The sequence below is a fragment of the Phaenicophaeus curvirostris genome, chromosome 8 (assembly GCF_032191515.1).
Source record: "Phaenicophaeus curvirostris isolate KB17595 chromosome 8, BPBGC_Pcur_1.0, whole genome shotgun sequence".
In the NCBI taxonomy this organism is placed as follows: Eukaryota; Metazoa; Chordata; class Aves; order Cuculiformes; family Cuculidae; genus Phaenicophaeus; species Phaenicophaeus curvirostris.
Genome location: NC_091399.1, coordinates 14,461,654 through 14,489,610, shown reverse-complemented (window position 1 = coordinate 14,489,610; position 27,957 = coordinate 14,461,654). Strand labels below are relative to the sequence as shown.

Here is a 27,957-nt window from a genome sequence, read left to right as displayed (position 1 = left end):
TTTTCAATCCTACCAGCTATCGTGGACTTATTGCTGGGGCTTTGCTGGAGCCTCCTATTTGCTTCGTATCTTGCCTTGACAATGGTGGAAGTATAAGCAGGATTTGAGCATTTCTTGATTAATGATACTACTTTTCAAAAATAATTATACCTGGGTTTATGTTTAAGGTAGCTGCTCAGCTGTTGACATTTTTCTGCTACAGTGTTTTTCAAATTGACGCAGAAGTCACACTTTAACTGCATTACGCTTAGTAACATTTTTATATTTTTCCATGTTGAGAAGACGACACAAAGAAATATTTGAAAGTATGGTGTATTTTCCTCGAGATAGTATTTACATACCAGATTCTAATCAATCTTTTTCTAGTAGATAAATTTTATTTAAGAACTGAATATGAAACTGCCTCTTTTTTTTATTTTTTTTTTTTCAGAAACCTTGCAAGATAGTAACTTTTTTTTGCAAGTCAGAAGAAAATGTTCTAACAATACACAACAATAAGGGCAGAGAAATAGATTTTTAGCACAAATCTGGTAACAGTCTGTAACATCGATGATTGAGTGGGTCTTTTCCAACCTGGTGATTCTATGATTACTGTATCTGCACACGCCCCCTCAGTGGTTTTAAACAGGTACTTAAGATTTTACATTATTACCCCTCAAGTTTGAAATTCAGTTGGTCTTGGCCCTTCTACATCAAGACTGAGAGTGGGCAGTACAGATGTCCCCACTCTGGGTAATTATGCAACTTTGGTTTCCCTGCAGAGTATCAGGCAACAGAGAACAAAGTTGTTGATTCTTTATTCCTTTCCCCAAATGGCAGAAGTGCACTGCAGGGACTTTACAGAGGGAAAGTGTTTCTTAACTCCTTACTGAATCTGTTTATTCTTACCTCCACTTGAGGAAAACAGAAAGAGATCACCAGCATATGAATGTCCAGTCTGATTAAATATCAGGATTCTCGTAAAAGGACCAGGCTTGTCAAATACACGATTCAATTGATATAAAATTATTGGAATAATGCAGAAACTTGTCTAGAAGTCTCTTTCGGATTGCCTTGTAAGAACAGATAAATAAGCTTTTTAAGCATAAAGACATAAAACGTGTATGAGAAAGAATATGAGAAAATCCAAATTGCCTTCTACTTGTGCACCTGACATTCGGAAGTTTAAGTCAGCTTGGCTCATGAAATAAATGTAAAATTTAAAAGACATAAATCAACATGGAAATATAAAAGTTAATCTTGACTTGAACAATGATCTATACATACAAAACCTGGAAGCATTAAAACAAAATTACTCCAGAATTATCAGAACAATGCTGAATTCTTGAAGCTATTTCGGATTTCTGCAGCTTGTCAAAATCTCACACATGGTGCCTGCTTAAGACAGATTGTTTTTTAAATGCAATTGGAACTTGCAATCTGACATGAGTAGCTTTGCTTATATTTTTGCAACTTAGCTTTCATAAATGTGTTAAGTATCAGGTAATTAATTCTTTTTGTATTCATGACCATATTCATAATTTTCAGGAGAAATACACTCTGTTTCTTGGTGAACACTGTTTCAAGTCCAAGTTGAGACTATTTCTGTGCTGTTTAAATCCTAATGCAGCAGAGCCAAGATGAATGTCAAACTGGAGAGTAATAACATAGTATTTGGTTCTTTTGCTCCTCTACAAAAAACCAAAGGCAATAGGATCATCCTACCAAATAAAAAGACTTAATGAAAATAAGAATAGATTTAAGTTTTAATAGCTTGCAATACATAGAGAACAGAAATAGAGGTACCACCAAATAGTTCTACAGTATTGTTACAAGATGCCATCTCTCAGGAACAGACAGTTTTGATTATAAGTTTTTAAATCAGAACAAGCCTACCAAATAACCTAGCTTTCAACATTACCAGAAAAACAAATGTAAGACACATGAACAAACCATACATAAGAAAGTCTAAACCAAACCAGACTCCACATGGAGTTCCCTACTCCTTCACAGGGGAGGCTTTACAGAAGCCTTTGCTCCTGTTACTGTGTGTGTTAAACTCCTAAGAGCCTCTTTCCTAATCCCATTCCACTGAGATTCCACATGTATGTATGCATGTACAGATATACAGGCACGAGCAAAAATTTGCAGCTCTGCAAATTAGATACTAATGCAGACACATCAGTCACAACTAACGAGGAAACTACATCTATCCTGACCCCAGCACATAAACAAACACATTCATTTCCTAGACTTTTCAAGCACCTTAATATAGAAGGTGCTTCCAAGGAAAAGGTTCAATTATACCTATTTAAGAAATGGCCAAAATTTGACATGTCTGTTTATTAAGCAATCACACATGAAGTAAATCAACAATTAATCACCACAGCCACCATTGCTACAGACGTACAGCATAAGGAATACCAAGCCTGTTGATAATAGCTAAATGCATTATAAAGTACAAGTAAAATTAAAACACTCCATATCTTTCCATAGTTTCACACATTTTCAGCCAAAGAAACACAGTACATCTGACTAGATAACAACAAATGTCCACTAAAAACCACCAATATCTTCCTCCTATTTATGGGGAAGCTGGGCTGGCAAAAAGAAGAACTACCATACTATTTTCTATTAAATTACCCAAAAATTAGATTGAACATAGGTTTAACACCATCTGGTCTACCACAGGAAGGTATGAGTTAATTACATATACAACCCTTCTGTTCTACATAACTGAAGAAGAAAAATCATTCCACGCTCTAAAACAGGATATACTTCTAACTTTGTAGGACTTGTAGAAACTGTGACATACAGAACACTAGGAAAAGGTATTGGAAGACATCAAGGGGATAATTTAATTAAGACTCTGTCAATACTGCAACAGCCAAATTTGAAACTCTCTGCCAACTTTGTTAATCATATAATATGGAAAAAGCTTGAGACTTTCCAATTAAAATGTAGTGTTGCTGTTAGGAACTTGCATAGGGATATGAGCATGGCATGACAAATTAAAACTCTCAGGCTCAGAATATTAATATCAAGACTACAGGCTTCACAGCCATTTCTGTGGTAGCAGTTGTTTTAGACATGGCTGCCCTTCTACCCACGCCAGCTGCATTCTCACTCCGCTGTTCCGTCTCATAGTCACAACTCAACTGCTTGTGACATAATTCGGCTGCATGAGGACACTCATTCTGTACTGGAGTGGGGACAAATGAGCTGGGCAGAGTACAAGCCTAGGGATGCCAACTCATGACACTGACACTTGACTAACCACTTGTAGGACTAGACCGAAACAACACAGGAAAGGCAGACAAACACCCACTCAAGCAGAGGGGAAACATAAAATTGCTATTAAAATAATTTTTAAGCAATGTTAATTACCAAATTTAAGATAAGCAAACCAAACTAGAGAATACTGACACATTTTCTCAACTGACAGCTGTGAAGAGAGATGTCTCTTACAACTGCTCTAGAAAGGGAGCAAATGGAAAAAATCAAATAGGAAAGCCGTAGGCTCATAAATGCAAGTCTGTAACCTTATCTTCCTGAAGAGATGTGAACAGAGTTAAGTCCTGGGAAAACACGAACCGTTACAAAATTTGTTTCTTAGCCTCTTAAATGCTTTGACTTCTGTGAACATTAGAAATGTATATTGCTAAACCACCCCTGACTGTTACAAGTGGCCAGCAAATTTTTTATCACTTCAGTATGTCTTTTATTTGCTGCCCGCAGCTCCTTTTACCAAAACATCACTTGTTCTCTGCTGAGCATTCCTTTTAAAATAGGATACAAAGATCCAAAAGAGACGTTGGCAAAATTTCAAGTTATCTGCATTCACTGATCACAGCTTAATCATAACGAAAAAATGCCTTCACTAGTTTTATTACCATTGCTGAAATATTTTTATCTTCAGATCTTAAACATTCCATGAGTAGGACAGAATTTTCAAACAATACCAAAGTGGAGCTAAAAATTTAGTCTTTAGATCACAATAACTGACTACTGCCACTTCCAAAAAACATTAGTGTGAACTAAGAGGCCTAATACCTCTTGGCAATGCTGTATGGAATACATCATTAACCACTAATAAGTAACTTTGATGTCACACCTGCAAAGCCTCTGCAGATTATCAGTTGATGCCAACTGATCAAATAAGAGAGACTCTCTAATCATTCTGCCAAAAACCTGTTAGTCTTCTTACATGTCAGTAAACACAAGTCACCAATAAGCTGACAATAAAAACATAGCTGTATTAATTTTCACCTCCATTCTAGGAAAGGCTACAGGTCACTGACCATGAAAGTATCAAAGGACTCAAAAAAGAACAGTTGGCCAACTCCAGAGGGTAGATTGAAACACAGAAGGCCCTGGGAAAAGTAGACCGCGAAGTCTAGATTCTGATAATGAATGACAGCAAATTTAGAAGTCTTTCGTCTATAAGACACATACAACGTAATCTAATGTGAGAAGACCAGATTCTGCCATAAAAACCTCCAAGCATAGTAGGAACATTAGTTTCACTGGTATCACATTAAAATTTGCTTCTGATTTTGAATGACCAAGATTAAGTTCTATATTAAAATCGGGAAATTGTGAACCTTTGTAGTCTCATACTTTGTTTACTTATTTTCTATATAAAATATTTAATAATAAAAAAGTGAAAATAACTTTAAATACTTCACTTTAAATATAGTTGAATCTTATTGTACCATACCATTATTTTACAAGCCAGCTAGAGCAAAAGATAGGCCATATATTTTTTTTTTTTCTTCTATTTTTTAACCCAGCTCCAATCAAGGAAGAAAACCCACAACTTTGGAGCTTAGTAATAGAATCACTCATCTGGAATTAATGTTTTGGCTAACAGCAGCACAAAGCAAAGACATAGTATTAAAATACTCTATGAAAGAATACACCATTGTTGTTTGGTTTACAGTGACTCAATATGTAACTGGTCACTAGTCAATGTCATTAGGTTGAATTGCCTACGTCATCAAAACCCTTTCTTTAAGCTTGTAACCAATGATTTCTATAAGGAGGGGGGGGAAAAAAACCCTGTTTCCAAACCACTTTTCCAACATGGAAATATTCACCGACAGTCAGTGCTGGAAAACTGAAATCAAAGTGACCATATTGTCACTGCTATATTGAAAAATGTAACACCTGAACTAAGTAGAATGGTAGGTGCTTTGAAGCATTAGTACAGAGGAAATACACCTGCGTCGATAGGTATGAGGAGACGGACAAAGCAAACAAAACCAATAATTAGTCTCTCAGTAATGAATCACACTGAACTCTTGAGAAAAATACGTCAGCATAACAATGCATATTAAAAGATAGTTATGCAGCTATTGGGAGTACACAGAACAAACAACATACAAGCTTTAAACACTCACCATTTGAATTGGTTTTTTGTGAAGGTCTCGTTCAGTCACCAGCTTTTCTTGGTCAGTGACATAAAGGCCTTTTTGTGCCAGGGCTTGTATAACAGCATCATGACCTAGAAGTGGTTTTGCAGCATCACTCTTGAGAATAAGGCTCCCAGCACGACAGTAGAGTTCTGCAGACAGCAGCAAGTTAACAACAGGTGGTTTAATGTGCTCTTGGTCATACTGGTCTGTGTAAAACGGTTCTCGTAGTTCTTCAGGAACATTTTCTACAAGGACAAAAAAACCCCAAACATTAGTATCAGAAAGGACACAGTTCAGGGATTTTTAATATGTACGAACACAAAATTATGTTAAAGAAAGCATGTTCAAGGGAAGGCCAGAGTCTTTACCAGTCATCACGATAAAAACCGCTGGGGAAAAGTGCATACAAACATAACATTTGAACTATAAATTGAAACATAAGGAAAACTCAGAGAGTTCCACACTGAAAAGGCCGAACCAGACGGCCAACCTGCAGTTTATAGCACTATTACTTTAAAACTTCTTGGCTTCTCCAAATACATGCCCCAACATTTTCATTTCTTTTGGCATAACATTATTACATCAGATACATAAAGACAGAACAACACCCATTTAAAACATTGTCTCTATTACAATATTAAAATGGAATTGGAACATTATATTTTATCACAGAATAATTTAAGATGAGACATTTCCACTCAGCAGCTGTCTAGGTTTCACATATGCAAGAGAAATTTGATGACTACACTACCTATTTCAAAGGCCGTGCATCAAAGAATGATGGCATTCCAGCAATTAATCATACATACATAGATGTTTTACTGGAATTAACAGAATGGGAAAAGGGGCTGGTGGTGGAAATAGTATGTTTCCTTCTGATGAAATTTTGAATGCTTATTTTGCCTATTTATGTTACTGACTTCCCTTAAAATTGTGGCTTTCCTCCTTTTTCAGTGAACTGGCCTAGCACCCACAGAAATCTATGCAAGATTCTGTCAAGTTTATGCTGAGATTTGAACCCCAAAATTAGCATTCCAAGACAACCTAACATTTTTTCCAAATGCTTTACACAACACAATACAGGCAGATTACATTTCTAATTGTCTACCACAAAAGTAATAGCTACAGATCAAATGATACTAGATCACACGAAATTAAGTCACTAGTGAAGTGGAAAATAACTTAGACATGCTATCAAACCTCATATTTCTAGATACATGCATGGCAAGGTGCTCCATTTTCCCCACGTAGCAACATCACTCCCCAGTTGTGGTAGAATTAGTTAAGGCAACGGCATTTATTGGATAAAGAGCATGTGATTCTTTTCCTGTGCACAAATGGTAAAGCTTATTTAATCACTACAAAGAAAAAAGCACGCAGGAAAATGGTGGTGCAACTCTAGGTTCCTATCCCCTCTGCCTTCAGCTGGATAAGTGACTGAACAGACAAGGTTTGAAGCAGAGGGTGGAGCAAACAGCCCAATACAGGTGGAGCAGGACAGAGAGAAAAACAGAATATGCCATCACAAGATAATGACAGGCTATCTTCTTCCTCATACATATTCTATTGCAGTTCACGTGCTTCCATTATGGGCTTTGGAAGAAGAGCTAGCTGCCTTCTAGCTGTGAGAGGAGATACGCATTATAGAGTGCGAAAAGGGAAAAGAAATATTAATACATACTTTCTTATATGTCACAAGGATGGTAATAAAGCATAAGGCATTGTTTCTTATTTGCCAATTCAGAATATCAAGGAGAAGAGAGGTATAGTTTATCATTTTCTTAAACCAGAAGCCTAAATTTGGCCAGAAAGCTGACAGCTTTGCTTTAATATATATATAAACATATACTGTCAGCAAAACTAGTTTGCCCTTTAAAATAAAAGCCTAATAACTTTTTTTTACCCTAACAAAACTGCTAACAAAAAAATCTACCCACGTCATGCAACGATACTGCAATCTTCCCTTGCCATTTCCCAGCCTTACTCACTGACTGTGTATGACCTATGGTCATCCAGAACTATAAAAAGCAGTTCTAATTAATTAACTCCATGAGCTGCTATGTACCTGCTTCCCTAGGTATTACTTCCACCTATCTCAATTCTACCCGTCTTTCTTTCTTTTCCCTGGTTGTCCATACACTGTCTATTAAAATATTAAGATCATTATTTCCAAGTCCCTCATTATTCATCTCTAGCATCAGGAAGAGTATACCTCAGTCCTCCTCATGACTTCATGCTCTATAATTTCAAACGCCAACCTTTAAGGCATCTTCATGCTATTTCAGAGAGCACTAGAAAACATTTTTTGTAATGACTAAACATACACGCAGATTTTGCCTTTTTTGAAAAGAAGAAACCAAAACAAGAAAAAATCTAAACCAACCCCCAAATAAACAGAAAACCCCAACAACATCCTTTTTTTTATTCACATGGGGAGTTAGGTGAGGCAGGGGGCAAGAGGGAAAAAGACATAAAGCTAACTGTAATTTTGTAGAAGACATAAGAAAAGCCTTATTCCCATACGAGAAAATGCCTTGAGACAGGAGCTGTTAGCTGTGCACAAACAGAAGCCACAAACTCTGCGTTTCCTACTCACTGAAGAATGACAGATTTCAAATCTGAAAATTTGAGCCACAAGAGAAATCTAAAGACTGGAAATAACAAACCCATAGCCTGTTACGGAGTAATTTCTGATCTTCTGTATCACTGACATAGACCCCAGAGTGACAAGGTAAGACACAATAAATGCATCTATCATGAAACAACTATATCCTCTACTGGGATTTAATAATAAAAAACCTCAATACACTAAAAAAAACCCAAAAAACAACAACAAGATAACTATCAAAGGCAAACAAAATTATTTATAAAGGACATTTATGCTTCTGAAAAAAACAGCAAAAGACAAAATAATTTATAAGCTATTTCTTTTGTTTCATTGGTGTTCACATAAATCTGGAACATGAACTTACTGGTGCTCATAAAAATAAAAACAGAAAAGAAATTTATTAGAGAAATAGAATACATCAACAAGGCATTAGGATGAGAAACTGTTACTACAGATGCATTCTGAATTAATAAAACCAAAACATGTGAAAGCATACAAATAAGTACTCCCTGCTGCAATAAGATCAGAAGTCTTCACAAAAATTCCCATCAGAGTTCCCTTCCCACAAGCAGAAACACATGCACTTTTCCCCATTTTTAACATGTATCAAACTGTTTGATATCAGAATAGATCTTGATAGTAGACTCAAGCTGTGTTCTCATTTTTGTTATGGTTTTAAGAAAAAAAAAAAAAAAAAAAGTGCAGCAGTGAGACTCAGAGGAAACTCTTCCTGTTACTGATCCCCAGGTAATAGCCCTTCCAGAATTGACATGCTTCACCTCTGCAGACCTGCAGAGGGGAATTTCAAGGCTACATCCAGTTCTCAGCAGATTACCAGAACAACCATCAGAGCCAAAAGCCTTTACTAACAATTCTGGCAGGATTGGAGATTGTTAAATGGTTCTGTTAAGCAGAGAAGAATCTTAACACTAATTCCCAATATGTGCATTTTACCAGTCCCCTTCCTTTGCTCAGCTGAAAAGGAGTCTTTTAAGAGTAAATCCAAGTAAACAAAAAGTATTAAATAAATACCTTGTTGCACATACACCCAGAGTACCACTGGACCTTGAAATTTCTGGTAAAGTACAGCAACAATGTGAGAGAGAATACACTGGGGACACTGAGTTCAGGGAGCTGAGCACAAGAAATACCGATGACACCAAGGGAACGGTGGAGAGGCAGAGGGAGGATGTAACTAACCACTCTCTTCCAACACTCAACAGACATTTCAGAAACATGGACTGTGCACTGAAGTGACAAAAGGCAGCAGCCATGAGCTGCCGCAAAGGAAATTTCAACTGGATATAAGTAAAAACACTCTTCACAGAGAGCAGGAGAGCACAGGCTACCTGGGAACCTGGATGCAAAACCATCCTCTGCAGGGACTTTCAGAACTTAAGTGGACAAGGCCCCAAGAAACCTACCTCTTCTAACTTTGAGGCCAGCTCTTCTTAGAGCAGGAAGTTAATTATAATGTCCATAATAATGAATTATTATTATTATAATGAATAATAACGAAGTTAATTGACTAACCCCGTAAAGTTGTCAATGAGCCCACAGGCTTCAATTTTGGAAATCTTTACCTGGAATAGGTTTCAAAAAAAAAAGTTTGACATTTGGATTTTTTGTAAATATTGAACTGTGAAGAGAACAAATGATGCTAATGTACAAGTTCAACACACATGGAAAAGAAAAAGAAATACGACTTATGTCCAAAACAATAACGTGAATTTAAGAATCAGGCTACCTTTAAAACAGTATTCAACAGATCTTCAGCTAGTTTTTCCATAAATTAAAATGGACTCAAAAGTCCTACAGATGCTCTTTTTAGAGAAGAAATAGAATAAAAATGAAGGGACTTATTCCAACAGACCATTTTAACAGGAATGAATCATCTAAAAATAATCTATGGGTACCACCCTGGCATTTACCTTTAAAAGCTGTTTTATAAGTAAAACCCTCTGCTCAGGTGAATTCCTCCTTTGGAAAAAATTACTTGCCCTAATGTGAAAAGTCTGTACTTTCTTTAAAAACAAACCCTTTTTTTGTAAAGTTTCCAGATTTCTACACAGATGAATACAAACCTTTGAGTTACACAACTATTAAGGTTTTCACATGTATAACTGTGAACAAATCCAGATCTAATGTTTGCTTTAACTAAGTCCAAAAGCTTAGAAGTCTTTATCACCAAAGTGTCGTCGCCCCCCTGCCCTTTTTTTTTTTCATTCCTGAGGATAATATAAACAAGTTAAAATATTTTACCATGGGCTTTCTAATTAAAATATACACAATTCTTGGGAGCCACAAGGCTACATTAAAGCTAGAAAACTTCTGTCTCTACAGGTTACTGACAACAGTCAACTGAAACATTAAGAACAACAAAACAATTTTTAGAAGACTGAGATTTAATGCAGAATTATCTCATGAAAATTCTGACTAATACCTTTAACCACTGCCTAGTGCAAATCAGTAGATTATTTCATGCCAAATCGCCATGGACTCGATTACTCAACAGCTTTCTGTGGGACACCAAAGCTGTGCCTTTACAGGAAGGTAACAGCAATTAAGTTACCTCGTTCAGCCTCCCACTTGCCAACAAGGATTCTGGTGCCACGTTTGCCATTTGGGTGAAAAGAGTGGAACTTGCATAGAAGTCAAGAGTCTGAAGAACAGGTCAGAGAAGCGTGATCTATATTATTTTGCTTTTGATGAATTTCTGTAGCTGCCTCAGTAAAAGATGGAGACATTTCAATTTGCATTTTATTTTGGAGACACCTTTAGCAGCTCTGCCAAGTACTCCAGTTCTAAGATTTACAGAAAGTTAGTAATCCACGGATCAAACTGATGCTACTGAAAAAAGGAAAACCATATAGCAGACCTTTTAATCAGGAAGCAGAAAATGAAATGAGACAGTTGTATTAAAAAAGAATTTTAACTTTTGGTTTGTGGAATCAGTCTGCCACTTACACTGTTCTTGGCTAGCAGGCAGTAGGCGTACTCCTGCCTAGGGGCAAGTACCTAAGAGGTCAACCTCTATAAATTAAAGGCAGGCAATTTCAGTATCACAATTCTTATCTTTTACCATCTAACTGAACTGAACTTGAGAGATTCTTGGATTTACCATCACAGAAGTACTACGTATAAACAAACCCTGCCTCTACATGTCATAAAAGCAGACCAAGATCCACCGATTTAACAGCAATTCTGCACTTATAAGGGATTGTTTGTTAAAAACAAACAAAACAAAAATCCACCCCTCAAAAAAAAAATCCAAGGAAAGAGATATGCACAGGCTTGACCTTCATAGCCCACCCAGATCTCAGTTATTTTTTGTACACCAAGAATGACATAAGAAACGCTCTACTGGGTCATGCTAATTGTCTATCCCACCCAATATTATGTCTTCAATAAGGCACCAGGAAGCGCAACTCACAAAGCACACAGAATTTGTCTGGGAGGGACATTTTCTATTACAATGGGGAAGTTTGACATCTATTTTACTAAAGCCTGTGTATTGATTCAGGTTTTGATAAGCAAAAGAATGACACAGAATTAACCCTGGCAAATCATTTCTTATTAGCATAAAAGCATTCAGAACTTAATTTGTGGGAAAGGTAAGATATGAGAAATATAAAGATAGTACTATAGTTATAATCCCATTTTACTCAGCTAGCACCCTAATGACTGTCACAGTCAAGATTTAAATAGCCTGTAGAACAGGGCAAAAGATTGTTTCATATCTATAGAGATTAACACTTTCTTCTTGAACACGACTATTAAACAAAAAAAAACAACTTATTGCCAGCCACAACTAAATAGACATGAGCACAACAGACACATCCGCTTTGCTCTCTGGCTTACACATTCTCTCAGCTTAAAACTGCTTCCAACTGAAAAAAAAAAACCAAAACACAGAAAACAGCTAGAACTATAAAATCCTTACATTAGGCAAAAGAATTTCAAATGCTGCACTTCAACTCTGTAGCAAAAAGGTTTATTAGGACCACCTGATCCAGTAATAATGTACTGTCTGACAGGGGGAGAAAACTCACTATTTTTCTTGAAAAGTCTTGAAGGTTTTCACTCTCAGCTCCATTTTCCAGAATGATCAGTAAAAACATTCATTCAGAGCCCTGGGTTTACAAAAGCAAGTAGTTAAAAGTTATTAATGCCAGAAGGGGAATTGTATCCCAGTTTGGTCGTTAATATCCACCAGCTAGTTATACACATGAAACTACATAACATCTCATGTTGAAAAGGTGGCGAGTTCCTGATTAACAGCATATAAATACCGAAGTTCCAATGACAGCCACCTTTAAACGTGGAGTCACTAAGGTAACCCAACAGATTACCCTAAATCAATGTGGGCGAGAGGGAGGTAATTACAATACATCTGCAGTAGTAACTGCAATAATAGTCAAGAAACATTAGAGAAACCAAGTACAAGTAGAAGGAATACATTTCACCTCCTCACCTGACACAGGTGAGCATTTGGCTACAGTCTCTTTGTCAAATCCACTACATACCGGCAGACAGGCACTTCAGTTGTAATGACAAATAGTCTCAGAACAGGTTTCATGACATGGCATCACGGAAAGGTTACCAACTACCCACCTGAGGGCTATCGCATAGTAAGAATCCTGACAACTTAACTAATTTACCTTCCTGCACTTTTGTACTGCAGAGTCAACAACCTCAGATGACTCTGCCAAACATAAAAGAACAATAAGTTTAGACAATTTTGTTTACTTAAATGAAAGTGATATACAGTCACACCAGGTTTTAAATGTGTTCCACAGAACTGAGTGATACCATCAACTTCAAAGCAGACCATCTCAGTTGATGACTAGTCCAAACAGACTGAATTAAGTATCATCAGCAACTATTTTAGAGAAGTGATGGAGAAGAATCTATTAAAAACAGAAAAAATTCTTACCAGAATCTCAAACATTTGCTGTTATTCTCAAAACTCTTGTGCAAGTTTTTGCTAGCTGACATACTGACTAAAAGTAATTAAGTTGGGTCTGTTAGGAAGAGATTAAAAGACATTCTGGCCTGCAACACCCAACATAACAGATGAGAGTATTGAGTTAAAACTTGTTTCTGTCAGATACACAATGTTAATTTCCTCCCTTCATGGCTCTACTGGCAACATCTACAAACAGTAGTAAGTATCTGCATATGAATTCTGACAATATTATTCATCAGGAGAAAGCTATTTTATGTCTCTTGGTTAATGCTTAGTTGCAGATGATGCAATTTGATCTATTGCTTCAGACATCTATAAAGGATAAATTTAATGTTAAAAGGTGGATGGACTACTATTTTGACTGTAGAAAACACAATAAAGCACTCATATTTGTGTAGCTTTCATTTCGTTTTCTCCTGTCAAAAATCCCTCACATTAAACCACTGAAATTTATTACTGCAGCAGGATAATAGGTTGTACGGACAGCAGAAGAGCAAAAGATTTCACCTGACTTTTAAAATTGTTCCCATAATTTTCTGAGAATTGTACACAACAGTCAGGCTTAACCTAGTAACTAAAAACTGGATACAAAGCTATCTGAAAAACAATTTTCAAAGACCTCTCAGACACCCATTATCAATTGGGAAGAATACATACTTACTTTATGGTTCAAGAACTAGTATTTTCATTCATACTAGCTAAGGTCCCAGAGAGGTGATTCCAAGCTACAAAAAGATAGAAAGCATTTTCGAGGACAAAATTCTAATTCAAGATTACTCTGATAAGTGGAAGAAGTGGTTTGAAAATAGGATGCGGTTATATAAGTAGAGCTGCAAAGCAGTAACCCACAACTGCACAATTAGAAAGAAGGTGGGAACAACTGAGTAGGCAGCAGTTCTGCAGAGAAAGATATGGAGCTACAGTGAATCACAGGCTGAATGAGTCAACAATTCTAGGCTGATGCAAAAATGACAAACATCATATTCTACTGAATAAATTAGAGTATTACAGGTTGGAAAGATGAAGTAATTTTTCAAATCTACCCTGTACTGCTAAAGTTTTAGCTGGACCATTAGATCTAGATTTAAGTACAGAATCCATTCAAAGCTGACCACAGAAAAAGTACAGGGGAGGACAAAAACCCAAAACAGTGTCATAAAAAGCTTGACTTACAAAAATTAAGTTGAAAAAAAAAAATCCTGGCTTGTCTAAACAACCGAACAGAGAGGAGACACTGCTTTTATGTGGAAGGTCTTATAAAGGGGTAAGGCAACCCCCATTCTCACATCCACTGCGAACAGGACGAGTAATTGGTTTACAGCGTAGCAAAAGACATCAAGATGATTATGCTGTTCTAACGTCTAGAGATAAATAAGGATTCAAATTGACTAGCAGACATACCGTGGGATCTCTATAATTACAGATTTTCAAAAAAACAGGCTGGACAAACATCTGTCGAGAACAATGTATATTTAGCTCAGCCTGGCTTTAGGATGGCGGATGCATAACAAATTTTCCAGCTACAATTTCTATGACTGTAATGGAGTGAGTACATAAAAACTTCACGCTTCAAAATAATGAAATCCACTTCTGTTGTTTTAGAAATAAAAATGACAGAGAAACACAACATCAAGACCTTTGAATTATTCCTATGAAGTAGGTCCTGATATACTTTTAAGTCAAAACATATAATATCAACACAGTTCAATCACTTCTTCGGCAAGCAGTTTTTCTTTACTGAAGGGGTTAACTCCCAGCATTGGGAGTTAATGCCGAAAATTTAGTGTTCACAGATTTTATTTCCAAGCTCAAACACTCCCACTTTCATACTTCACACTTTGTGTTAATTTTGTTCTCCTGTTACTGTAAGTTGTGTGTCTTAAACCACCTGGTTACTACAGAACATCTAACCTGACCTGTCCTAACAGCGATACGTTTTCTTGCAGCAAAACATCAAGACACAAAACCCTACGCTCCCCAACATTTCAACAAGAACACTGTCCTCAATTAGCATTTCTTAAAGAGTTCTGCATATGAGATGCCTTCAACATGACTATTCAGTCTTCTACTCTCATAAGACATTTATTAATAAGATAACTTACTCCGACTTGTCTGTGTTGTGGGCAAGATTCTGTCCTTGGAGTTTCACTGAGGGCAACAGCAATATGCAATTTGTCTCTCAGTTTTTAGATACAGATAACAAACACCAAAAGCCACTGCTGGATGCTGGGGAACACTACCTATTTCAAAGTCTTTTTTCAAGAGAATTCTCCTCACAACACCTACCCAAGCTGTACTCATAATACTGATTATATTAAAACAGGGTTTTAAGAAAGTGAAATACATCCACAGAAAGACACACCCATTTGATAAAGATTTAAATTTCTTCAGTGGATACAAGATTGTGCCAAGTTACAATTTTTTCATTAACCAAAACAAATGGCATTAACTAACTCCAAAGAGAGTGGGGAAAAATCCTTCACTTCCCCTGCCCACCTAAGGAATTCCAACACTTCAGGGATAAAACCAAGAAATAAAATGTGGGATCCATAAAAACACTAATTCATCCTTTGTACAAATGCACACAGCACTAGGTAGCAGACATGATTGAGTCTGTGATCTCCTCTTAAGCACTAAACCAAATAATTTAACAAACCCAAACTTCCTTCCTTGTTGGAATAGTTGAAGGTCAGTTCTTCTGTTTTGCTCCAAGTATAAAGGAAGCGTTTCTATTGCAGACATGCAAGTCCTGTATACTGCTTTTTCCTACTTCAGCCACAAACTCGTCTTTGAGGCTACCAGGGATATTAATCCAGTGGAAGAACTGCAAGAACAGAAACACTGCAATTGTATACGTTTACCTCTCTTCCCACATTACATTATGGCAGTATTTAGAGGGCAAACGGAGCTGTTATCTCCTCTAATCATGTTTCATCTGTGCACTTCAGTACAACCACAGAAATGAAGAAAAAAAGCAAAGGAATGACACTTTCTATAGAGAAGTAGCAGAAAAGTACCCCGCAAGTCGCTTTACACATCCAACAGCAACTTGGCCATTTCAACCACAGGCTGAGAACCTGTCAAACTCCAGTTGAAAAAAGTTTTCAGGTTATATTGCTGGGTTATACAATTGCAGAAGCACTGCACAACCAGAATCCCATGAGTAGAACCTATAGAACCAAGTTACCTAAAAAGATAACAATGTCTGAAATCGTGGCAGCAAATACCTCCGAGAATTTTCACTCCTACTATTTTACCTCTTCTGCCTGTATCACTAATAAAGCTGTATCTAAAAATAGTATATACTTGCCCATATCCCACAAAAGTAAGGAGAGTTTATTGACAGTTCTTCAAAGGGAAATGGTATTTTGATCTTTTTTCTTTCTAAAGCAATGTACGTGTACTTTATTTCAGTAGCCATTGACTTTACTGAAGTTCCACTAGGTTCAATCACTTTGAAAGCAGCTTTCTGGAAGCACCAAGTCAAATATCACCCCCTCCCAAGGGCATCATAAAGATACACCTTTAACCCTACTCAAACACATAACATAATCTGGCTCAACGTAAAAGTTGTAGAATTACAAAAGGAGGAACCTTTTCCTGCTTTCAACAAAGGACCGGGAGAAAAATATTGACTGCTAACATCTAATTAGCCTTTCAAACAAACTCCTTCCTTGGAATCCGCAGAAAATTAAGCCATTAACGTACCACAGCTAGATTAAAAAAAAAAACTCAGCTGGGTAAATTTCCCGAACGCTCCCCTCAGAAGACCTCTGCAAGCCTGGATTCCCTCAAGGCCCAACGATATTTCAGGCACAGAATAATAGGTCTGGTATTCCTCAAGGCCCGGCTTTCCCTAGGCAGAGCAGCTACGCCTTTCGGGGCACTACAGCCAATTCCCTGCACGCTCACGGCTCAGGCTCACGGCACCCCGGCACGAAACGCTCTTTTCCCCCGAAATTCTCCCGGCTGCTTCGCCCCTCGAACGGCTCCGGGCTGCGGTTTTTCCGCACTCTGGAAGCGAGACCCGGGCCATAAACCGCAGAGCCGGGCTCCTCCAGCAAAGCCGCATCGGCTCGACACACGAGCGCTACCGGGGAGCGGCGCCGCCGCAGGGAGAGCGGGGGCGACGAGAGAAAAGGCAGAGCCCCCCCGGTACCGAGGAGCGAGCCCGCGGGGGGAGGGAGCGGAGCCGCCGAGCAGGAACCGGGATCAAAGCGGGGAGCGACGCCACCTACCTGTCCCGAAGGCTTTGGCCACCAGCCAGGCGAGATTACAGGCGATTTTCGCTCGGGAGAAATCGTAATGGTCGAAGGGTTTGATGGCAGGAACAATGAACGTCCTCCGCATCTCCCGGCCGCCCGCGCCGTCCCCCATCCTGCCGCGGGGCCGCCGGGCGCTCACATGGCCCCGGTGCCGGCGGCAGCTGCGGGCAGCGCCGAGCCCAGCTGTCCGCCCGGGCCAGCGCCGCTCCTCCGCGCAGGAATGCGGCCCGGCCTCCTCCTCCTCCTTCTCGCCCTTTGTGTCTCGGCTCCCCCGCGCCGCCGCCCCGGAGGACACCCGGCGGCCGGGCCCGGCCGAGACGTCAACCGGCCGCGGCGCCGGCCCCGAGGCGCTGAGCGGCCCCGCCGCCCCCGAGCCAGGCGCGCGCGCGGCCCCCGCAGCCGCTGCGGCTCCCGCCCGCGCCTGCCGCACCGGACGGGCGAAGCGCGGCTGCGCACGCGCCGCCGCCTCCCGGACCGGGCGGGGCGCGCGCCGGGAGGGGCGGGGCGGGGCGCGGCGGGGCGCGCGCGGGTTGGGCCGCGCGCCGGGAGGGGCGGGGCGCGGGGCGGGGAGGGCGGGGCGGTCACGTGGCCGCGGCTCCCCGCGGGCGGTCCCGGCGCCCGAGGCGGGTCCCGCCCGGGCAGCCCCGTCCCGCCCCAGCGGGAGCGCGGCGTCTCTCGCCGGTAAGGGGCGGCTGCCGCCGAGGCCGCTCCTCCCGCTCCTCCTGCTTCGCGTCGCGTGTCTGTACCGCGCCGAGCCGTGACAGTGCCGCGCCGGGGCCCGGCCGCGCGGAGAGGGGCCCGAGCCGCTGCGGAGCCTCCCGGGCCGCGGGGGGTGCGGGGGCAGAGCGGGGGGTGCGAGGAGTGACCGCGGGCGCTGGGCCGGCGGGAGGCGGGGAGGGACCGCGCCGCGGCCTCCGCTTCAAGGCCCGGGGCGGCCTGGCCTGCGGGACGGGCCCCTCGCAGGGGGTCGGAACTGGATGGGCTTCACGGTCCTTTCCAGCCCAAACCGTCCTGTGGTTCCTCACGAGGGGAGGAGGAGGAGCGGGCGCTGGTGGCCGGTGACGGCGTCCCGGGAGGGGCGGGAAGACGTGCCGGGGCGGTTGGGTGCTGGGAGGTTCTCCAGCCAGAGGGCGGCGGAGCGCTGGGACGGCTCCCGGGGCCGCAGCCGCGGCGCCGAGCCCGGCCGCGTTCCAGCAGCGTTTGGACCCCTCCCTCAGCCGCCCGGTGTAACTATGGGGTTGTCCTATGCAGGGAACGAACTGGGCTCGCTGGTCCTTGTGGGTCCCTTCCAGCTCCGGTTGTTCTGGGATTCTGTGCGGGAAGAAGCGTTGCTCACAGCCTGGACTGGGTGGTGCGGGGCTGGCGCTCAGGCAGCGCTGTGGAGCGGGGCCGGCACTGGCTGCTGCTGGGGGGGCTCTGCCCCTGCCCCGGCCTCGCACCGGCGCTCGGCAGCCCCGGCGGGGGTGCTTTTCGGTAACGAATCGTTATTGGAGCGATGAAACGTAGCCTGGGTGCTCCGGCAGCTCTGCGGGGAGCCGCTTCGGAAAGCTGATTAAAAAAAAGGAGTAGTTTATGTTTGTAGTTATTTTTTTTTTTATTTTGTCCGTCTAAGTTTTGTTGGGTCGCTAAAGGATCGCTCCTGACTTACAGTAATTATTAGCTGGCACTGCACGGTTTAACGTTTTATCCTGAGTGTTATTTCTTTGTGTGTAACGTGGACTGTGAATTGATCTGGACGGAGTTTTTTCCATTTTTACATGTTTCCAGTACTTCATGTGCGCAATGATGCAAGTGTCATGATTATGAGGCCATTGTGTGCTTTATAGTTTTACTAGCGTGACTCTATATTTACTAGTGACGAATAAATGAAAGGGTTGTGAACACTTGAAGAGAGTGTTGCTGACTGCCTCCCCGTATGCTCTCTGGGATGGGATTCCCAAACTGTCAGGTATACCACGCGTAAGCAGCTCATAGCTAGCTACAAACTAGGAGCTGCTGTTGGCAATATTCAGCAGAAGGGAGGGGAGAAGGAAAGTTTAAAAATCCTTACTTTAGCGCACTTATGACTGAAATTCCCAGATCCTCTACAGCAGAAAAAGGAATAATACCAGATTATCATACAGGTGTGACATGGGAAAATAGTCTTAATTCAAGAAGAATATAGGCTTAGTTTTCAACAGTTAAAGTAAAACCTGTATTTGCACATTTTTCCTGAATTATTTTTTATGTAGTCTTTGGAAATAAGTTATATTAATTCTTCCAATATATTTAACAACAAACACCTTAAGCTTTAAAAGCTCAAATGATTAGAGCTAGAAAAAAATACATGTGATACCAATCCTAACTGATTTGTTTCTTTTATGACTAAGAAAATACCAAAAATTTAGATCAATGTACAGGAAAGCATGTTAGGAAAACTATAAAGCCATTTTTTAGGTATGGTGGATATAGCATCTACTTTGAGAGGGGTCAAAAGATTTCAAAGTAATCCCTATGAAATATTATAAAACTTTCAGAAACACCTTTCTTATAGAAATGTGGCATAATCCAAATAAGGAGTTACCGGTTATACCTAATGTACCCCTGTATTTACCATCTTTTTATGTACTTGCAAAACTTCCCATGTATGTGTGTACTGTGGTGACACTGAACTGAAGCAAACAAAAAATGTGGTCTGATCTTCCAAAATTCTTGCAATTGTGAGTTCCTTCTTCCTTGAAAAAAAAACCAAAATGGTGAATATTGTTTTAGAGAATGCATCTCAAAAATGGCAGTAGATACAATTATAGGTAGGTACTGATATAAATATTGCTACCAGTCTAATTTAAAATGCATGAATTTTTGTGGGTGCAGGCTTTGTGCTCATGAAACCTGTTCAGAGTCACAGAACAGAATGTAAGAAAAGCTGTGTTGTGGTAACTGCAATCAAAGTGTTTTTTAATTTGCTCAGAGCTCTTAGAAGTGAATGCATTAATATAAAATTTAATATGCGTAAGTGAAAAATAAGACATTGCCATCAGTTGCTGGAATTCCTGTGCCAGTTCTTCTACTTTTGCAGACATGCCAAAACATAATCTTGTTTATTGCTCTGTCAAAGATATCAACAGTCAACATGGGATGTTATTGAAATTTGCTCTAATTGTTCTGAGTAGATAAACAGAAAAAAAAGAAAAATGAGGAATCATTCCCTTCTGCTCCTGTTTATCCATTTTAAAATATTTTAAGTAGTCATAGTCTCTTCTGTACAGTCTTTGTGCTGCAAAGCACTTTATACTTCAAAGTTCATTCAAACAGAAAGACAAAGTATTAAGGATTAAAACAACCATATCACAGATACATGTTTTTTAATTTTCTTGCCCTCTTCCCCTCCCTCCTTCTACTCCAAATTAGAAACTCTTTTGACTAGTTTTATCCTGTAATTTCATCATAGGCCTGATTCTTCACTGTTGTGTGTCACTACACAGTGGCTGTACCAGACTTGCAGTCAGTGTCAGGCAACAGGAATAAATATAACCATGAAGCTATGAAATCACTTGGCTTTTGAAGAGGCTGTGTGTAAAGTAGGTGCCCTTAGACTAGATTTAGGCTAGTGCTAGATTACAGAGAATGTTCAAACCTGAGTAAGATTTCATGTGTAATTTATTCCTTTACAGTACCTGATTGTAAAGGTAAAGTGAAATGTTTTAAATTAGTTATAGCATTACTTATTTTGCTCTGGCACTGTCTATAGCCAGGCTCAGTCCTAGTGAACAGACGGCTTACCAGGGTACCTACAAAGGGCAGTAAAACCATTCCCATTTCAGATTAGCTGGTTGTCTTAGGGCAAATCCACAAAGACAGCAGTTCACAGCAACTATTCTGCCATATTAGAAAAAGGCTAGGAATAAAACTATGGCGAAATTGTTTTCAGTTACTGCTATCAAATTTGCCTGTTTAAGGTGATCCCATCTGTTTCCCTTGACTTAGAGGATATTAATCGTAATAGAAATAGTAGTGGCTGAGAGGAGGGGTGTACCCTGTGGCCTGTAACCTCTGGCAAAGAGGCAGCATGTACAGCCTGATGTGGTGCTGTCAGACTGCCAACATACATTCCAGGAACCAGACGTGCTCCAATGTGATCCTTAAGGAATGTGCTTGTTGACTTCAGCAGGTTTTGTGTTGGGTATGTGAGGCTGAACAGATAATTTATAAGTGATTCTGTGAGGTTGCAGTAGCCTAGGGATGAATTGTGAAATGGAATTACTGATACTCCAGCTTCTTAAACTTACAATATTATATTAAATAAACTTGGTAACTGTAAGAAAAGTAAAACTGTAAGAGTTAAGAAATTATGCTTTGGTTTTATGAAGTAATTGTTTGACTTATTAAAGTTCTTTGGCATTATTACTGAAATACGTGTATGTAATTTCTGCAAGCTAGGAGGTTTCTCAGAGCGTGATTTTGGAGGGGGATACTTTGTTCCCGTTTCAGGATGATACAAAGGTACCAGAACAGTTACATAATTATTGTCTTTCAAATTCTTCTGTTAATTTGCAATCCAAAAGTGCTGAGGCATTTAAAAGGGAAGAAAACAGTTTACGAACTTTATAGATTCCAGTAGAGGTATGAGTCAAAGGGAATATAAGGCTTTGTGTGACTTTTACTTGGATTGGCTGTGATTTTCTGAAATTGTTAAAAATTCAAAAAGGAAAAAGGTAGAACAGTACCTACATTAGCTCATTTACTACTGAAATCTACACAATCAAAAAGCAGCCCAATAAAAATCAAGTGTGGTACCTAACAGTCACTTCTCTTCATACTGGGATGCTGCTGGTTCCATTTCTTGAGCTTGGCTTTGATCTAACATAGCTCTGTGAAGGGAGGGAGAAAAAAAAAAATCTACATCTTCCCCAACCAGTTCCACTGGGGTGCCAACCAAGCAACAGATCTGGTGCTTTCCTGTGGTCTGTGAGAGGCAAAACCTATTGGCTCCCTCAGCACTCATGGCTGATTGGTTTGGTTTTGTTTTTTTTTTCCTCTGGATACTTTGGTGTCATCTTTTCTGAGTTTTTAAAATGGATTTTTAATTTTTTAATATGGTTTTCACACAGGCTACTTTTGTCTTCTGCCCATGTCCTGCAACTGCACTCACACTAGGGTATTTTTAGATGACTTTTCTTCCCTGGTGTGCTGTGTAATTCTCCCTAATTCCAGTGCTTTCTGCTTGATGTTCCACTGTTGTCAGATTGTGTGTGAAGAGAGCAAATATCCTGCTGTGACTGCTATTTTTTATTATAACTTTTTAAATATATGGAATAAATCCTACTCTCTTTCACTATATGAAATCTTTCTGCTATTTCTTTTATGGTCACCTACTGCCAGACATGTTCTAAGGAAAATCCTAAGAGTGATTTTATGAATATAACCTTCAAATACTAGACCTAACTTAGCTGCACTGTCAAATAAATGTACGGTGGAAAATACACATTCAAAAAAGCACTTTATACAAAAATAAGACGCAATGTTATTACCATTGTGGTAGCTGTTAGGTGCTTTATTTGCTTTCCAGTTCAGAGGAAAATGGCTCTAGTCTTAAATTGTGCATGCAAACATAAGAAGTTTAAATCAAGACTTTTAGCAAGACTTTTTTTTTACTGAGTCTGACTGAGAGTGAGTACCAGATTGTGCACTTTTTCCTGTTGAACTATACTTCATTGAAATGACTGGCTGTTTTTTTTTTCTTTCTGCTTCTACGTGTGAAAAAAGTTCTGAATGTTCATAAAAGGTCTTTTGTTTTGCGCATACACACGATTTATTAGTGGAGCATGAATAGACTTCAGTTTCCCATCTTTTGGCCCCGCTTTCATTTTCCACTGAAGCCCACGTCTGTCTGAGTGAGATCAGCAATAAAGAGCAGGGAGTGCTGTTAGAACAGTAAAATTTTGCTGTCATTTAATCACAGCTGAATTACTTTTTGGAAGGGGTGGGTGGTGAAGGTGGACGAGGAGAGGAAAGCAAGGGAACAGCATAGGAGACTGCCTAATGAAGCTTTTTTTTTTCCCCTGTATATTATCTTTGAAACATCATAATCCATTTTTTTCACTTTTTTTTTTAGATAGTTCCTCTATTTTCTCTTAACTTACTGAGAAATTGCATGTTATTGAGGAGTTTTTGATAATTACTTGAGGCAGTAGGTGTAAATAGCTGGTACAGTGTTTAGAAGGTGGCTGTGGAAAGCATGTATCAAAGATTTTTATTGTAACCACTCACACATAGTGACCCTTGATGTTGTTGGAGATTTTGATTATGAATGCATGGCCAGGTCATCACAACCTAAGCGCACAGAACTCTGATACTTTTAATTCTCTTTTGGCATAACATAATTTGTTCATTATATTTTCTGAGTAGCTTTACAAGATGTATGCCTTACAGTTCATTTGAAAACTTTTTCAATATACAGAAATGCTTAGGATGCTTAAGCCTCCTGTAGAACAATTTGATTTTAATACTGCTATATTTCAATATATATTAGAAACATGGAAAGAGCAACAATTATTTTAATAGTTGCCTTAAACTAAATGTATGCATATATGTATTTAGCAATAAAAACTTGACTCCAACAAGGAGATTTTAAGCTTTAGGTTAATCCTTTGTGTAGATTCCATTTGAAGTCACTGTGTCTACAGACAGGATTAAATTTAAATGTATGTGTAATTTTGCTTCTGGATTAAGAGTGTCATGCAGAATGTTTGTTTTGGGTTTTTGTTGGGTTTTTGTTGTTTTTTTTTTTTTAAGAAGTATCCTGAATATCTTTCTTCTAGAAATTCTCAAGAGAGAAGTTACCTATGAAAAGTTTATACATCTCTCTGATTATTCTGTCCTCCTGTGGTATTCTTGCCATATACTATGCACGGATCTGTTCAAGCATAAGGTGATATCGCTGACATCTCACCTGGGCAGGAAGCAGTCATGGTTCCAGTTGTTGACACAAAGAATAGAAATATCCATCATAATCATGGGTGTCAGAAGTAGAGTACTCTTGTTGTGTTAGCCAGCGTAGTTGAATACAGATGAAGGATGGGGGTAAGCAGGCTGAAACTTGCTGTCAAGGAAATGTTTGAGCCCTAGTTGAGATGGCCACTGCAGTCTGAGACAGGCAAAGTTCACAGTACTTCACAGTACTTCATAACCCCGGGTTTGTTTTAACAACCACAGTACAGTCCTTAAGGATGTTAATTTACTAAAAGGGTGGGAATTGGCCTGGGAAGAGTATGGTAATAAGCACTGTGTTGAATCAAGGGACTCCTTATATGAAACAACAGAAGTAACCCCTGGAGATGATGGAAAAGAACAGGGACTTGCTCTACCTATAACTTTCCCTCTGATCTGCCAAGTCTCAGTCTGTGTCAAGTTTTTTCCTCCTTTTCAATTTGTTCTTAACAGAAAAGAAGCTGTTGCCTGACTGAAGAATGTACAGTAATAGAAGTCTGTAGATATAGGTTCAGCTGGTTCAGCTGAGTGTTTGCTATGCACAGGGCAACTGGGTACGTGAGAGTCTCAGGCCCTGCTGGTTATACAATACCCAGAATATTTGGCTGAATTACAAATAATGTCAGAGGAACTGTTGTTTCATAGGATTACTTAGTTTTAATTTGCATCGAACTGTAAGGTAAGTGGAGATATACTAGGGGATAATGTGCTCTAGGCAAATTCTCCTGAGGGAAAATCCAAGTTACTCAAGAAAATGAGGAGAAATGTTTCTAAGCTACTGTGTCTCATGATATTTTCTGGCCCTTTTTCTTCCAGTCTTTCCTTTGAAATGATCTCACCAGATACATTCAGAACAGTGTTACAATGTATTGGTGTATTTTGTTTGTCACTTTCAGTTTTGAATTCCTAGGAGGTTTCTTCCTCTTGGGTATAAGACTGAAGCACTGCTTCAGCTTTCATAGCTCAAAGCTTTGAATCGTTTGGTTATAAACAAAACAAAACATAAACATGCCCACGTAATTTATCATGGAAATGCTAGGCTTATGTTTTGTAGGAATGATGTGTTAAACTTAGCCAATTTTTTCGCAACCTGGCCTTTTAGTCGAATCAGCCGAGTTGTATTAAGAATTAGCACAGATATAATCCACTGAATTGTTTAGCAGATGGAATCCCATGAGTACTTCATATGCATTTCATACAGTCTTAAAAAGAAAATACGAATCGGTGGAGTCTTGGCCATTGAGCACGAAGGTCTTCTTTCATACTGCAATACTTCAGACGTATTTAATGCCAGCGAGTTAGAAAACATACAGTGATCTAGGGTGCAAACTTGCTAACTGGAGGTTTTTTCAATAAAACATCTAAATATATATATGAAGTGCAAGTTTACCTCATTTAGTGTAAATTTAATTTATTCTAAAATTTTGTAATATATTTTAAAACTTGTAACCTCAGTTCTTTTGAATCATGCCGGACTTTTTTTGCAGCCAAGTTACAAATCCCAGAAAAATAAGGTTTGCATGGGAAGTTCTTGGCAGATCTGTCTTAGAACAGCATGAACACAAGTGCTTAACAAGGAGGCATTCATTATTTCTGCCATGTTACCCTCTGTTATTACAGTCTCACCAGCTGTAAGGTTACTAGCATCTTTGAATCTTTCTAATAAAAAGCATAGGGAGCCTTCATTCAAGGGTAGTAGTGAGGGATATGTTGCATTTCTTGGGCTTGCTTGCTTTTTTCATATCTATTGTGCTTTACCAAGCTGAGCTAATGCATCATCTGCCTATTCTTACAGCAAACAAAGCTTAGGAAACTAACTGAATTTCAGAAGGACAAATCTGTTGGATTAACTTCATTGGTCTGTGGTCCTGAATAAACTACAGATGGACAACTTAGTGCCACTGTGTCATGAGAAATTGAGGTTTGTCTGCTTGGTGTTTGTAACAACTCATTGATAAATACTGCAGATGATTCACAAAAGCAAAAGCTCAAGAGGATGCAATACTGGACCTTATGGTCACCAAGACAAGAGAACTCATCAGTGATATTAGGATTGGAGGCAGCCTGGGCTGCAGTGATCATGCACTGGTGGAGTTCAAGGTCCAGAGGGATATGAGGCAGGTGAGGAGTATAGTCAGGACACTAAATTTCAGGAAAGCAGACTTCCACCTCTTCAGGGAGTTACTCAGTAGGGTCCCCTGGGACATGGTCCTCCAAGACAAGGGAACAGAACAGAGATGGAAAATATTCACAGATGCTTTCCATAAAGCGCAAGAGCACTCAGTCCCTGTATGTAGAAAATCAGGCAGGGAAGGGAAGAGACCAGCGTGGCCAAGTTGAGACCTGCTGGTTAAACTAAAGAAGAGGGAACTGCACAGGCAGTGCAAGCAGGGACAAGGAACCTGGTATGTGTATAGGGACATTGCCTGGTTGTGTAGGGATGAAGTCAGGAAGGCCAAGGTGCAGCTGGAGCTGATCTTGGCAAGGGAAATAAAGACTAACAAAAAGGGCTTCTACAGCTACATCAATCAAAAGAGGAAGGTTAAAGAGAACGTACCCCCACTGATGGTTGGAAATGGTGATCATGTATCAACAGATGAGGAGAAGGCTGAGGTACTTAGCAACTTTTTTGCCTCAGTCTTCGTTGATAACTGCTCTCCTCACCCCTCCTGGATCATGGGGACAGCAAGATGGTGACTAGGCGGATAAACCCGCTCCCACTATAGAGGAGGATCATGCTCGTGACCACCTGAGGTGTAAGTCTATGGGACCTGATGAGATGCATCTCAGAATCCTGAGGGAATTCGCAGATGTGGTTGCCAAGCCACTCTCCATGATATTTGAAAAGTCATGGCAATCAGGAGAAGTCCCTGGTGACTGGAAGAAGGCTATCATTGTGCCCATTTTTAAAAAAGGTAGAAAAGTCAACCCTGAGAACTACCAACCTGTCAGCCTCACCTCCATGCCTGGGAAGATCCTAGAACAGATCCTCCTAGAAGCTCTGCTAAAGCACATGGAGGACATGGAGGTGATTAATGGCAGCCAGCACGGCTTCACCAGTGGCAAATCCTGTATGACCAACTTAGTGTCTTTCTATGATGGGATAACCGCAGCAGTGGATACAGGTAAACTGAAGGATGTGATCTCTCTAGACTTCTGTAAAGCCTTTGACATGGTCCCCCACAACATCCTTCTCTGTAAATTGGAGAGATATGTATTTGATGGATGGGCAGTACGGTGGATAGGAAACTGATTGGATAGTCATGTTCAGAGAGTAGTGGTCAATGGCTTGAAGTCCAGATGGAGATCTGTGACAAGTTATGTCCCTCAGGGATCTGTATTGGGTCGGGTACTGTTTAATATCTTTGTGAATGATATTGACAGCGAGATTGAGTGCACCCTCAGCAAGTTTGCAGATGACACCAGGCTGAGTGATGTAGTTGCTGGTCAATGAGAAACTTGATATGAGCCAGCAACGTGTGCTCGCAGCCCAGAAAGCCAACTGTATCCTGGGCTGCATCAAAAGAAGTGTAGCCAGCAGGTTGAGGGAAGTGATTCTGCCCCTCTGTTCCTCTCTTGTGAGACCTCATCTGGAGTACTGGGTCCTGTTCTGGAATCCTCAATGTAAGAAGGATGTAGAGCTGTTTGAACGGGTCCAGAGGAGGGCTACAAGGATGATCCGAGGGCTGGAGCACCTTCCCTATGAGAACAGGCTGAAAGAGTTGGGGTTGTTCAGCCTGGAGAAGAGAA

General features: G+C 40.2%; 1 protein-coding gene across 4 annotated transcripts in view; it reads right to left on the bottom strand.

Moving 5' to 3' along the window:
* The window catches only part of CAMSAP2 (calmodulin regulated spectrin associated protein family member 2), an 88,698-nt gene extending 71,208 nt beyond the window's left edge, over positions 1 to 17,490 (bottom strand). For all 4 annotated transcript variants that reach the window (XM_069862492.1, XM_069862493.1, XM_069862494.1 and 1 more), the window contains exons 1-2: positions 17,212 to 17,490; positions 5,382 to 5,641 (exon numbers count right to left, since the gene is read on the bottom strand). In XM_069862492.1, coding sequence (XP_069718593.1) covers positions 5,382 to 5,641; positions 17,212 to 17,350 — 399 coding nt within the window. In that variant the 5' untranslated portion in view covers positions 17,351 to 17,490. The remainder of the gene's footprint in view (positions 1 to 5,381; positions 5,642 to 17,211) is intronic.
* Positions 17,491 to 27,957: the final 10,467 nt, after the last annotated feature.